The following is a 14,337-nucleotide window of genomic DNA, read 5'->3' as shown; positions in this document are numbered from 1 at the left end:
TGAGTGCCAACAGAAATTAATTATAGATTGTAATTAACACAACACTGAAGTGGAGAGGGGAGGTAACTTTTGAAGCCGGTACTTCAAAAGAGGCTACTATTATACCCTCAGCACCAGGGGGAAAAAAACACCAACAAATCCTGAACTCCTTTTAGCAGGTTTGTTTTTCAGAGTGGTACAGGCATAGCAATTCTGAAACTCTTTTAAGTGTACTGTAGGACTGAACACTAAGTAAATGGGTTGAAGTTGTTGGAATCAGAGAGATACAAATATGGAATAGGGGAGGGTGAGGAAGAACTCCGTGGGGTTGGATTACAACTGGAATATTAAAATGAACTCATGAGGGCTTCCCTGGTGGCGCAGTGGTTGAGAATCTGCCTGCTAATGCAGGGGACACGGGTTCGAGCCCTGGTCTGGGAAGATCCCACATGCCACGGAGCAGCTGGGCCCGTGAGCCACAACTACTGAGCCTGCGCGTCTGGAGCCTGTGCCCCGCAACGGGAGGGGCCGCGATAGTGAAAGGCCCGCGCACCGCGATGAAGAGCGGTCCCCGCACCGCGATGAAGAGTGGCCCCCACTTGCCACAACTAGAGAAAGCCCTCGCACGAACCGAAGACCCAACACAGCCAAAAATAAATAAATAAATAAATAAAGTAGCTATAAAATTAAAAAAAAAAAAAAAAAAAAAAATGAACTCATGATTCCCTGGCTCTTTCCACAGAGTCTAGAAACCATGCTGTTCAACAGAACTTTCTGTGATGGTAGAAATGTTCTATGTGTGTTCTGTCCAACGTGCTAGCCACTAGCCACATGTGGCTACTGAGCTGGAAATGTGGCTACTGCAACTGAGGAACTGATTTTTTAAACTTTATTTAATGTTAAGTGTGATCTGCCACATGCAACTGTGTCTACTGTATTAGACAACTCAAGTCTAGAGGCAATGACACCACAGTTACACTTATAGCACCCAGATCTTGGCTTCTAAATACTACTCCCCACTGAAAGGAATTAGGGTCCCCAGGAGAAATGGCCGATTCCATGGCTGAAGCAGGTTAAGTTACAAGAGGAACATCTGGTCTGCCAGACAATAAGAAAGTGTTCAAAAAAGGGGTGGGGGGGGGAAGGCATGTAAGAAGGACACATGAGTCAGTTGAAGGGGCTCTTATCTGCCACATCAGGGACAGCTCAACTAACCAAATAAAACAGTAATCCCTGAGTCCACATGGATGATAGACAGGGGGAAGGGAGAGCTCTTCCTCACCAGATCACACTTGAATACCAAGGTCGTAGAAAAAATTACTTACTGACATTTCCACAAGACGAATCCCACTCTACCCCTTGCCTCATACCTTAATCTACTTTATTTCTATGACAGAGTATTTTTCAACTCCCAAATAAGACATTCATGTTCTTAACACTTAGGGAACAAAACAAAAAAATTTCTCAGGGTCACCCTTTCAATAAGAAAATAAAGAGTTCAAATGACCCAGGAACCCTCAATTTCCAAGTTCTGGAGAAATCACTAGGCAAACCTCTTCTCTCTCCCCCTCCTCCCCGAATCAAATCAAATGAAAGTTAGTCATACTCTGTAGCTTCCTACCCTGGCTCAATCTCTCCATCTCTCTACTGGAAAATATCTCAATATGATGGTTATAGTGAAATGCAGCCAAAGCATGCATCTCTGAGACCCTCTTCATATGTATCTGTAATTTAGTATAGAAAGTTTCTTGGATATCTTAAATAAAAAGGAGGGGACACACTATAGTGCAAATAGGAAACATTTCATCAAATCAAACAATGCACTTAAGTACCCTAAGCCATGAAGAAATAAGAGGTGCAGCATCTTTTAAACCTGCCTGTGAAACTGGTCATTCAGCGCTTAGAAAACACACGTGGAAACATCAGTAACGTTACTGAGATGAGGAATCAACCTGCGGCGAACAAATGACACTGCCCACCTTTCCTCCCTGAGTCCAGGGAGTTGGCCCAGGGGGTGCTGCCGTTTCTGTTTTTCTAAACCTGTGCATGATGACCTCCACTGTGAGTTGCACGTGAACTCTGCAGTTCTATTTCTATTACTTACACTTTAAATTATTTACAGTGTCATCACAGAGCTGTGCATCGAGGTCACATTTGTAACCACCCAAGGAGTTACAAAATCATTCTCTAAATGCTTTGACATTCTAATAATACTAATAATGACGAAAGCTCCGCTTACTATCTGCCGGGCACTGCACTAAGCACTTACCATCATCCTTTGAGGAAGGAACCACTATTACTCCCATTGAAAGATAAGGAAGCTGGGATGCGAACACAGACATTATGACTTTGGAACGTTACATTCACTGTAACAGTGCTCTTATTCCCTATCATTACCGGTATCTGAACAATGGACTCATTAATAACAAAAGCAGTAACTGTCATCAACTGACTACTGTACTGTGCCCGACCCCTTGCGTATTTCCACTCTACTGCTCACAACAGCTCTGTACATGAACTGTCAGCGTGGCCATTTTACAGAGAAGGATATCGGGCCCAGATAAATTAAGTGATCGTCAAGGCCACAAAGATGGTACGTGGCAGAATTGGGATTTAAACTAAGGCATGTTTGATCACAAAACCTACTATCTCAGAGCCACCTCCCCCTTTCTTCATTAAAAAAAAAAAAAAAGAGCGAGAGAGAGAGAGAGAGAGAGAGAGAAAAGAAAAAAAAAAAAAAAAAAGGACCAAATGTCTCTTATTTGGGTTTGGAGAGAGGAAGAGATTCCTAGTAACAAAAGAATGAACTCCAAACAGTTGGACGCCCAGGATCTAAATTATGAGCCTCTCCCTCTTTGCGAGAGGTCATTGTTTTGCAGAGCCTTGCTGCTGGATTCCTGATCGTAGCAAATTCCAGGGCTCCAGACTGCAGGCTCAGCCTCTGACTAACACTACAGTGATTTACTGAGGATGGATAAATACCGCTGTCAGTATGTCTTATGACTACACACACAGGCCAGCGCGCTGGAATGCCGGCAATGCCGAGGGCTGCTGGCGCGCCCGGCCCCCTCGAACCGTGCTAGGTCCCCGCCTCCAGCGAGCAGCCTGGACTAGGAGCTCCACGTTCCTGCCAGAAACGGGAGCATCCTCGAAGAACTGGGGATGGCCGAGCATCCTGAGTAATCACTACACAGTAACTCACGTGTGGGGAGGAGAAAGGAGCAGGGCCTTTTACCCAGACAGACAGCGCTGCTCCTTCCGGCCGTCAGAGCGGCCTCCGCCCTCTGCCAAGAGCCCAGACTACCCACCGGCCGCCCAACCGCCAGGCCAGCCTCCCCGCGCGGCTGCCTGGGGGGCTCCGCGGCCGCCAAACCTCCGAAGAAGCCTCCGCTCCCTCCGCGAGGCGTGCGTGTGAGAAACACAACGAGGGAGCCCAGATACAGCGCGCCGGTTTCCAAATACAGACGTGGTGATGCCGCATCGGGTCAGGGAACTTTCATCTCGACAAGGGAGGACACTGAGGCGCAGGGAGCTGAAGCAACTCGCGCGGAGGCCGCAGGCGCGGGCGGCGATGGAAGAGCAGGGCCGCCGCCCGGGCACCGCTCCTCTGCGCGCGGGACGAGGCTCCCTCAGCCGTGCGGAGCGGCCCCGCACCCCCAGCACGAAAAAGCACGCTCCCCACCGTGGGACACACAGCTGCGGCTGCACACCTACCTCTCAGGGTGCACGACTGGGGCTCCTGAGCCAACATTTCGCGGCGGTGGCCCGGCGCTCGCCTCTTCGGCCAATGCCCCGGCCCCTAAGGACACTCGGCGGGGACCGGTCCCCCGCGCAAGCAGCCGGCAGTGACCCGGCAAGAGAAGCCAAGGCTTCCAGACAACGTCCCCAAGCCGCTCTGGGGAAAAGTAGCTCCTCTGGGGAACACACTCGAACGGCCGCACACGTGCGTCGGAAGGAGATGAGAGGTCACCTCTCCTGGCGTTATTAACACCGGTTTAATGCCCGCTCCCGGCGGGGGAGTAGCGCGCATCTCTCCCCTTCCGAGTCAGCGGCACAGAGTGGCAAGAGGACCGTGGCCCAGGACCCGCTTCAAGGGGGGGGGCACTTACAGGTGGGGGGCGAAGATGCGACTCATCTTGGAAGCATGGTCACTTTCACAGTCCAGCTCGTCGTCGCCGGGCTCCACGGTGAACTTCCTCTTGCTGGGACTGATGGGCGGGGGCCCCGTGCGGTGACTAGTGAGGGCCGAGGCCACGGGCAGGGTCTGCAGCCGGGGCTCCCCCCTGAGAGCAGCTTCACCTGAGCAGAGAGAGAGAGACACGTGTCACCAAGCAGGAGACACGCCCCCACCCTGGCCCCTCGCAAAACGACTCCCCGGGGAAAGTTTCTGGCAACAGGACGGGCTGCCATTCTCAAAATGCGCCCGGGCCCCAGGCAGCTGCCAAGCGTGAGCCCTTCTACATAAACATGGTTTCCCAGCACAGTCGCTCTTTTCTCCCCCAGCGTTATTGAGATATCACTGACATATATCACTGTGTCAGTTTAAGATGAACAACATGTTGATTTGATACACTTACATACTGCAAAACGTTACCACCAGAGCTAACACCTCCATCACGTCACATACCTACCATTTCTTCAATAACTTTTTAGGGGAGAGTTTAAAATAAAAAGTTGCAATAAAGTAACTGGGGACAGAGGGAGTATCAACCATAAACCATCTCAAAAGTTAACCGAAAACAACAGAGGTCTTTTGATTTGTGGGTATTCAACTGCATACCTGTAACAGTATGATGACCTAACTGTGGGTTCATTAAACCACTTAACTCACTTTTCTTCCGTGTTACACTTTTATTATGTCTTTGGTATGTTACTTTTTTTAAGAATGAGGAAAATTTATGGGTTAATAGTTCACGTTTGCCCCCAACGTTAAAACAAACAAAAATACATTGTTTAATGGGAAATACATATTTTTTTCTTACGATACACTAAAAATGGCATGTTAAAAATATGATTATCAGCACTAAGTTTCTGTGGATAATTTGTCACCAGCTTAATGCACATGTGCTGTTCTCAAAATATTTTCAAAGTCAGACACATCAGAGTTCACATTTTGATCTGATTCGACATCTTGCTGTTTTTCATTCCCGTTTTAGAAAGGCTTTGTGCGAAAAGATAACTTTGTGCCTTGTTATGAATTAAAATAAGCATAACCTTTCATTACAAGAATGGTTATATACTTTCTAAAATTTATAAGCAAGAGTAATAGTTACTTTAAGAGAAAAAAACATCAAGCTGTCTAAGTCACGGGGGGGCGGTGAGTACCTAAAATTTTCACAAATAATAACCTGTTTGTTGTGCTTTCCATATTGGCCTCTAAGGCCTGACCAATTTTGTTTCCACTTGGTCACAATCTGAGAGTCACATTAGGATAAAGTCGACTTCATCTGAGGCCTGTGGTACCTAAGAAAGGAAATCTTTGTTTGCCACCACTAATTTTCATATCGTCACAGAATGCGTGGACAGTTTTAACAGCAGTTTGCTTCACACACTTACGACAAATACGATTTTGTTAGGGAAAGGAGGGAAAAATGCCTTCTTAATGTTTACCAGGAAAAATAAAAATTTTGCCAATTTAGTCAGCAAGGTATAAACTAGCAAATATACAGTCACCCATAATACACCTCCAGTCAGGATTTCTTTTAAGGATTCTGGCCCCAAAGCAAACTGGAACTTTCCATTTTAAATGAAACACCTAAAAAACAAGCCCTATGCTGGCCTGCTACACTCAGAAACTCAGTAGGATTTTGGTTGACCTCTACTTCCTATTAAGTCATTTTTGGTTTAAACAAACAAACAAACAGCAGTGCTAATATTTGTACCTTAATAAATTAGAAAATACCCTTTCTAAATCTGCCCCTCCTTCTCATTCTCTCCTTCCCCACAGAGCATCAGCAAGCCGGTTAACTTCTGGAGGAGCCCTGGTGATACCCTGAGAAACCCAACAACTGCAAATCAAGCCTCATCCACGAGGCACAGCGCCAGTGCACCCCCCACCCAGTGTTCCTCCACATCCTTGGCAGGATCAGTGGGATGAGGGGAACTCTGTGTGGACCCCTGGGCTTTGGGAGCCATTTCATCGGATGCCAGATGTGTGGCAATGACAGTTGCCGTGGAAAACCACCACCACGTCAACGGAGTCGAATCACCCCAAAAAAGGAAGAGTCACTGATTACACAAGCAATCACTGTTACGTGAAGAGCAAACCTCTTGGGATAAGGATAACGTTCCTGCTTCCCTCCCCAATTTCCATCCTCGTACAAGTCCTTGGGCTTGTTTGCATTTAAGTTCATCAAATGGAGGCATTGCTTATCTTAAGACTGAATTGCTGGTGTCTGGCAGAGAAAGTCCACAGGAATCCTTTGAAAACACTGGAGGTTGGTAACCTGGCGGGTAAAGGACCCACGAAGGAACCACAGGTGGTCCTCCTCCCCTGGGGGGAGGGGGGGCTCCTCTAGAGATGATGGGGACATGCATGCCGTGAGTGCTGGATTCCCTGGTGTGACAGATGGAGTCACCTACTCAGGGTCGCACATGAACAGGTTAACGGTAGCAAGAACCATGCCCTCTGCCTATCAGGCTAACACCTCCTCCTAAACACTGTGCAAGCCCCACACATGGCTCAGCACAAAGGAACCAGGGGCACAAGGAAAAGAGCCACAGTTAGAAGGGCAGGCAGGTCTGCTCAGTTACACGCCTTCATTCATCTCCGGGCCCCCCTGGAGAGGGCCCTGGCCCAACACGGGGTATCATAGAGCAGGATTTGCTGTTGTCAGTGTGTACGTAGCAAAACAAGGTTAAAATTATTTTAGTAAAACTGAGGAGTACATTTTAAAAAATTATTTATTTTAATTTATTTTTGGCCGCATTGAGTCTTTGTTGCTGCACGTGGGCTTTCTCTAGTTGCGGCGAGCGGGGGCTACTCTTTGTTGTGGTGCGCGGGCTTCTCATTGCGGTGGCTTCTCTTGCTGCGGAGCACGGGCTCTAGGCGCACGGGCTTCAGTAGCTGTGGCTCACGGGCTCTAGAGCGCAGGCTCAGTAGTTGTGGCTCACAGGCTTAGTTTGCTCTGCGGCATGTGGGATCTTTCCGGACCAGGGCTCGAACCTGTGTCCCCTGCACTGGAGGGCAGATTCTTATCCACTGCGCCAACAGAGAAGCCCGAGGAGTACATTTGATCTGGGAGTCAAGGCACCTGTGGGATACCCTCCCTTTATTTAGAAACAGGCAAATATGGGCACGCACTTCCCCCCTCCGGGCCTCTGTCCAACCAGGGGACGGACTAGCTAATATCTCATATTCCTTCAGACCCAATTCTATGGTCTACAATCCTGTAATCAATTAAGTAACCAACCAACCAACATTTACTATGAAATTATTACTTGTGAAATACTGAACTAAGACATCAAAACCCAAAGTACGTACCTCAGATCTTGTATGTAAAAAAAAAAAAAAAAAAGTGAATCCATGGTCAAATAAATTTGGAAACCACAAGATTAAATAATTTTCCCAGGAGTTCCTTCTTGTCTTCAATGCATGTGTCAGTTTCCAAGAGAGCAACACAGCAGTGCTGCCTTCAGTCACCCCACCCCCAATTCATCCTACACCTTCTGCAGACACAGCCTTCCAAGGCTCCGTTGTGAGCACATCACCCCATCCTCACCCAAACAGCCAGGAGCTTGCCAGTTACTGATAAAACACTATCCAGACTGCTTCAGCATTCAAAGTCAACATCTGGTCCCAGCTATGTTTCCGATCTGTGTTCCTAGTATTCCTCTTTCTAAGCTCTGAAAATTTCAGCCCTAAAAGTTAAACTAGACTAGTCACCATTCCACAGAGAACTAAAGATCTTTACTCAGGTGCTTCCCCTAATCTTCTTGTGTTGAATCCTACACATCCTGCAAAGGCCACTTAAAATGCCACCTCCGTCAGGTTGCCTTCCTTGATTCCTCAATGTGAAAGTCATCTCTTTTCCTGAATACCTGCAGAAACGTATCACTATGGCCCTTCCCTTCCCACTTTGTTCTGTGCGCCTTGAAGTAAGGGACATTTTATTCATTTTCTATCCTCAGAACACAGAGCACAATATATTCCATGCAGCAGATGGTTAGTATACACTGACAATGAGTAAATGAGGCAAGGGGTGCCCAGGTTATAGAGTTTTGAGGTATGTTAAAGATAAAAGATAACGTAGAATAAGGAATTTTTAAAGATCTATTTAAGGATATATTCATATAAAGAACTCTTACAACTCAACAATAGAAAGATAACCCGATTTAAAAATAGGAAAGTATCTGACAAGAACTTGCTCCAAAGAAGAGAATGGCCAAGAAGCACAAGGAAAGATCTTCCACATCACTAGACGTCAGGGAAACACAAAACAGAACCACAATGAGACACCACCTCGCAGCCACTAGGAGGGCTAGGATGAAAAGACAGAGGACAAGTGTTGATGAGGGTGTGGAGAGATTAGAACCCTTGTGTCTTCCTGGAGCAAATGTGAAATGTGCAGGTGCTGGGGAAAACCACTTGGGGCAGTTCCTCAAATGGTTAAACACAGACCCAGCAACTACTCTCCCAGGTATATATCCAAAAGAAATGAAAACATATACTCACATAAAACTTATACAAGAATGTTCATAGCAACATTATTCATTAGAGCCCCAAACCCAAATATCCATCAACAATGAACAGATATAAAAAATGTGGTATATCCATACGATGGAATGTTATTCAGCTACAAGAAGGAATGAAGTACTGGTTCATGCTACGACATGGATGGACCTAGAAAGCAGTATGCTGAGTGAAAGAAGCCAACACAAAAGCCCACATGCCATCGGGTTCCATTTTATGGAACGTTCAGGAAAGGCAAATGCATAGAGACAGAAAGTAGATTAGTGGTTGCTGGGGGCTGGGAGAAGTGAGGGGTGAGACATGGCTGCTACTGGGGGCAGGGTTTCTCTTGGGGGTGATAAGAAAATGCTCTAAAATTTATTGTGGTGAAGGTTGCATAGCTCTGTGAATACACTAAAATCCACTGAATTGTATACTTTAAATGGGCAAATTGCACGGTAATGTGAATTATATTTCAATAAAGCTGTATTTATAAGTAGATGAAAGAAGATCCCAGTATTACGAGATCCTTTTCTCTCTCAGGTTTTTCCACAATTAACTGTTAAATAAGAACAAGCATCCATTAATTTTCCCTGAAATAAAAATAAACCTTTTGTTATTATACCTATATCTCTCTGTCAGTCAGATAATTTTCTAAATATTTATCAAGTTAAAACAAATCAAAGCATAAGTGCTTGAGGTTATGTAGGCACTTGGATTCATCAGAGTCCTATTAAGCTCCAGCTCAGCTTTTAATCAGATTGTGTTTGAGTGTCTATTACATGCCGAAGGCTGTGCAAAGTGCTGTCAGAAAAACAAATGATGAAACTTATACAGACCCTGACCACAAGCAGGGAAGGAAAAAAAATACACACCAAAAGGAACTTATCTTGGTGTATAAAAGACTTCTTTCTTTTGTGCTCATGTGTATTCTAAATCTCACAATGGTTTGGTAATTGAAAAAGGAGAAATGATCTTTCTTTGTCAAGAACGAACAAGAGGAGGGAGTTTGAGCTGAGGAACCCAGTATTTTAAGTTTCTCGAGTTGGCTTAGCTACAATTGTCAATTTAACTTTTTTTTTAAAGTTACAATTATAACTAAAGAAGCTCAACTTTTAAAATTTATTTGGCCTTTTAAACAGAAGATAATCTTATCCAGGTATGTGATACTGAAGAACAATGCCTAATGGATACAAAAAATTTACTTAATTGCTGTTTTTAGTCATGGTAGCAGTTCTAGTATATGGATCAAAAATATTCCTTATATGTTTCTCCCAATTTTGAAGATGAGCAAGGATCTGGGCCCAAGATTTCACAAGAATCAGCATATATTAATTTCAATTTTAAAAAGTTTAAAAGAGAGAAAAAGAAAACCACTTAGCTTTATGATGTGCTATATAATGATTCTGCTGAAATATCAGAAAGAAAATCCTGCTTTCAAAGTCAGAAATGGAGTAGGAGAAGAGAGACCAAGGCAGAGGATGAGACCCAGGAATCTGCAGCCTCGTTTCAGAATCCCATTCTTGCCATATTTAAAAGCTTCTAAGACTCCTTATTTCCTATATTATAATACAGCTAAAACTGAAGTTTGTCTCCCATCAAGTGGCATATTTTGATAGGACTGTTTTTCTTTGGTGGACATGACACAGTGGTTCATCTTAGACTGGACCCAATACAGAACCTGACTGGAGGGCCTTCAAAACAGCACCTGTCTCTTCAGCCTTGATTTCCTCATTTGTAAAATTCAGTGGTTCCATTAGCTCATCTTGAAGGCCTACCTTTGCTTCTCAAATCTACATTCTCCATAAGGTGCATCTTCCAAAGGTGGTTGATAGAGAAATAGTGAACTTTTACAGGACACCCTTGACATGGTGGGAGCAAAAGCTGGTTCAACTAAGAACTCCTGACTAACAGTTCCCCTCATAATTGAAGGAGATTTAGTTAAAAACCAAGCACCCTTCTCAGCCCCAGTGTCCCAGCTTCATTTACTTATTCCAATGCTACGAGAAAGTTGTCCTTAGTCAACTGAAGCCTGAGATAAATGCAATGTGGTCCACAGAGAGCAGACTTGACTTTTACTGAGCTGAACGGCGGAGACTAAGACCTTCACCACGGAGAGGAGACAACTGATCTGGTTTCAGAGGGACGGACAGGTCCCGGGACAAAGCAGGGGCAGCGTCAGAGCCCAGCTCAACCCCTGTCACAACGCCTCCACCAGCTCTGTGGGCCAAAGGCCAGACAGGGATTTGTGGCTGCACTTGAGGTGGGCATGACTCGGGGTAAATTAATCAAAATAAGGGCATGTATTGTCGTTTTATGGAGGTAGACAGCACAAGGCTGAAATGACAATGTCTGTGTTTATGGGAAAGGGGAAGGGGCAGCTATACTAAGGGGTCTCCTGCTATAACTTCTAAGGATTTTTCACAAAAATCTCTATGCCTTGCCCAACGGAGAGTTTTCAGCCACAATTTAAATCCCTGCTGTGTCCAAGATTTTATGTTCTACTCTCCTCCTCACCCCTTTTATTGTTTCTAAACCTAAACCAAAGAAGTAAAACCACAGCTCAGTCCCCCAAGCCAGCTGCCCAGCAATGGGATCCGTCTCTTGTCTGACCACAGCCCACGGCGACAGACTGACATCACCCTGCTGGCAGGGGAGCACCTGATAAAACAAACGCACTCTACATTTCACAACCCATCTCCCATCTCACAAGCCCCGGCAGCCGGGGCCTATTCATTTTCTTTCAAAGAATACTTCTTTGTCTCACGGACCAGCAGCTGGGGAGAAGACAGAGAAGTCAACCTCTTTCAAACACTCCAACTTGTGGCTATTCTTGACTTTTTTCAAAGGAAGGCTGTTAGGCAATACGATGAAACCCAGGAGAGCCAGCAGAGATAAAAGATGTGACGTAGCGTCTGCCAGCGGCACAAGGATTTCATGGACTCTACAACTCAGTGACAGAGCCCCCTCCCACCTCCGCTCGGGGTGCCCCACCAAGTGCCCTCCCCACTGTCACCCTAGACTCACGGCTCTAAACCCGCAGCCCGATCGTACATCTGGAGGCCAAACCTCAGCTAAAGGTCACTCTTGTCCAGTCAGCCAGGGTCAGGGGGCTCAGGGGGAGGCTATGCCAGACCCCCGAACTGAGCTTGGTTTGAGCAGCTCTCACCTTTTCTTTAGAGCAATGAGATTGTTGAGAGAGAGAAAAAAAACAAAACAACCACAACCTGTATGACTCACTGCTAATAATATAATTAAGGATAACAACACCACAGTAAAATTTGTGGAGTTGAAACACACACTGTTTTAATTAGAATTTCAAGTACTCCAGATAATCTTGTAGACATTACACTTTGTCAGAGCTTTTGTCTATCTTATATCAGCATATTTTATTTTAAAAGCATTTAAAAATCTGAGCTGGTATTCTGGGTTTTCCTGACTATAGTCCTATAAGGGAAGAGAGGAAGAATAACTCTCATCCTGCAACCAAGGAAATTAATGTTTCAAGAATGGGTGAAAGGGGGCTTCCCTGGTGGCGCAGTGGTTGAGAGTCTGCCTGCCAATGCAGGGGACACGGGTTCGAGCCCTGGTCTGGGAAGATCCCACATGCCGCGGAGCAACTGGGCCCGTGCGCCACAACTACTGAGCCTGCGCATCTGGAGCCTGTGCTCCGCAACAAGAGAGGCCCCGACAGTGAGAGGCCCGCGCACCGTGATGAAGAGTGGCCCCTGCTTGCTGCAACTAGAGAAAGCCCTCGCACAGAAACAAAGACCCAACACAGCCATAAATAAATAAATAAATAAAAAGCCTCAGCCTTTAAAAAAAAAAAAGAATGGGTGAAGGGACTTCCCTGGTGGTCCAGTGGGTAAGAATCCATCTTGCAACGCAGAGGATGCCAATTTGACCCCTGGTCGGGTAACTAAGATCCCACGTGCCGTGGGGGAACAAAGAGCCTGCGTGCCACAACTAAGACCCAACACAGCAAAATAAATAAATATTAAAAAAATAATAATAATGGGTGAATAGCTCAAGTCACAAAACTGATTAATAGAAGGGCTGGAAGGAGAAACCTGGCATTTCGATTTCCCAGCTTTCATATCTTTCTAGCTGTGCAGGATGCTTTACAGGTTAAGGAAAAGTAGTGGGAAGAAGACACTTGAAGGGAGGAAGTAGGAAAGAGAGTGGAAGGGAAGGGAGAGGATGAGGAGGGATGCAGGGTAAGGGCGGGAAGGGGGACTTATGGGCTGAACTGTGCCCCCCAAATTCATATGTTGCAATCCTAACCCCAGTACTCAGAATGTGACTGTATGTAGAGATAGGGTCCTATGGGTGGGCCCCAATCCAACAGGACCGGTGTCCTTATAAGAGGAGATTAGGACACAGGCAAGTACACACACAGAGGAAAGACCATGGAAACATGAAGACGGACATCTACGAGCCAAGAGGAGGGGCCTCAGGAGAAACCAACCCTGCCGACACCTTGATCTCAAAGTCCAGCCTCCTAAACTGTGAGAATAGATGCCTGCTGTGTAAGCCCCCAGTCTGGGGTACTTTGATCCCACAGCCCCAGCTAACTAACATAAGGAGGGAAGAAAGGGAGGAAGCAGGGAAGGCAGGGACAGGGCTGAAACTTGGGTCTGACACAAAGGATAAAGCTCTTCACTTTGGGACCAAACAGCTTCCACCGCTCGGTCTATCCTGACTGACCTAATCTAGTGGGACTGGTCGAGATGGAAGTAATTTTTTTTTAATGTTTTTTTATTATGGTAAAACTCACATAATATAAAACATACTATTTTAACCTTATTTAACTGTAGAGTTCAGTGGCACTAAGTGCATTCACATTGTTGTGCAGCTCTCACCATCATCCATCTCCTGAATTTTTCACCTTCCTAAACTGAAACTCTGTCCCCATTAAACACTAACTCCCCATTCCCCGCCCCCAACCCCCAGCACCAGGCATCTACCAACGTACTTTCCGACTCTATGAGTTTGACTATTCTAGGTACCTCATATAAGTGGAGAAATGGAAGCAATTTAACGCCTGGAGGCCACTTCCGGATTAGAACCTGCCCAGGAGGGGAGGAGACCAATGGGCTGGCACAGAAAGCAAGGGGACTCCTGGCTCAGTACCAGGAAAAGTGCAGAGAGACTCAGGCTGTGTCTTGGCAAGAACAAACGCACAGGAGAGACCAGGGCTCCCTCCGGAAAGCACAGGTGAAGCGGAAGGTCCAGGAGCCCAGGCGGGGGTCTCACCCAGGCTGCTCCCAGGCAGTGCCGAAGCTGCCGGTGCGCCAGGGGTGGACAGTGTAGACAGTTCCTAATGGTTTTAAACACCTGTAATTCTCCAGGGGCAAGAGGAGAAAGGGTAAAAAGATAATCCCAAAGAAATGGTAAGATGCCTAAAATTCCCAATATCCATTCTAAATACACACTAAGATGTTTTAATAAGGTGAAGAGAAAGGTTAATCTGATATCAAAAAGCACTAACTGAAAATATTTTAAAGTAAATTAAAAATTGTTATATTCGCATCCATATGTTGCTATTCATTGAATTAGCAAGTTCTACATCATTTAAAATAACTGTGCTGTGCTAAGGGTTTAAAAAAAAATCCGTGCAATCTCATTGACCCTACTGAGTTCACTTTATACCTGAACTGTATCTTCACAGATTATGTAATACTAAC

The 14,337-nt window shown here is 45.7% G+C and overlaps 1 protein-coding gene across 3 annotated transcripts in view; it reads right to left on the bottom strand.

The window, feature by feature from the left end:
* Positions 1-14,337, bottom strand: part of VGLL4 (vestigial like family member 4) — a 157,133-nt gene that overhangs the window by 35,710 nt on the left and 107,086 nt on the right. For all 3 annotated transcript variants that reach the window (XM_007192583.3, XM_057554307.1, XM_007192582.3), the window contains one exon: positions 4,089-4,278. In XM_007192583.3, coding sequence (XP_007192645.1) covers positions 4,089-4,278 — 190 coding nt within the window. The remainder of the gene's footprint in view (positions 1-4,088; positions 4,279-14,337) is intronic.

Source organism: Balaenoptera acutorostrata, chromosome 10 (genome assembly GCF_949987535.1).
Source record: "Balaenoptera acutorostrata chromosome 10, mBalAcu1.1, whole genome shotgun sequence".
NCBI classification, from domain to species: Eukaryota; Metazoa; Chordata; class Mammalia; order Artiodactyla; family Balaenopteridae; genus Balaenoptera; species Balaenoptera acutorostrata.
This window is presented reverse-complemented; position numbering and strand designations above follow the sequence as displayed.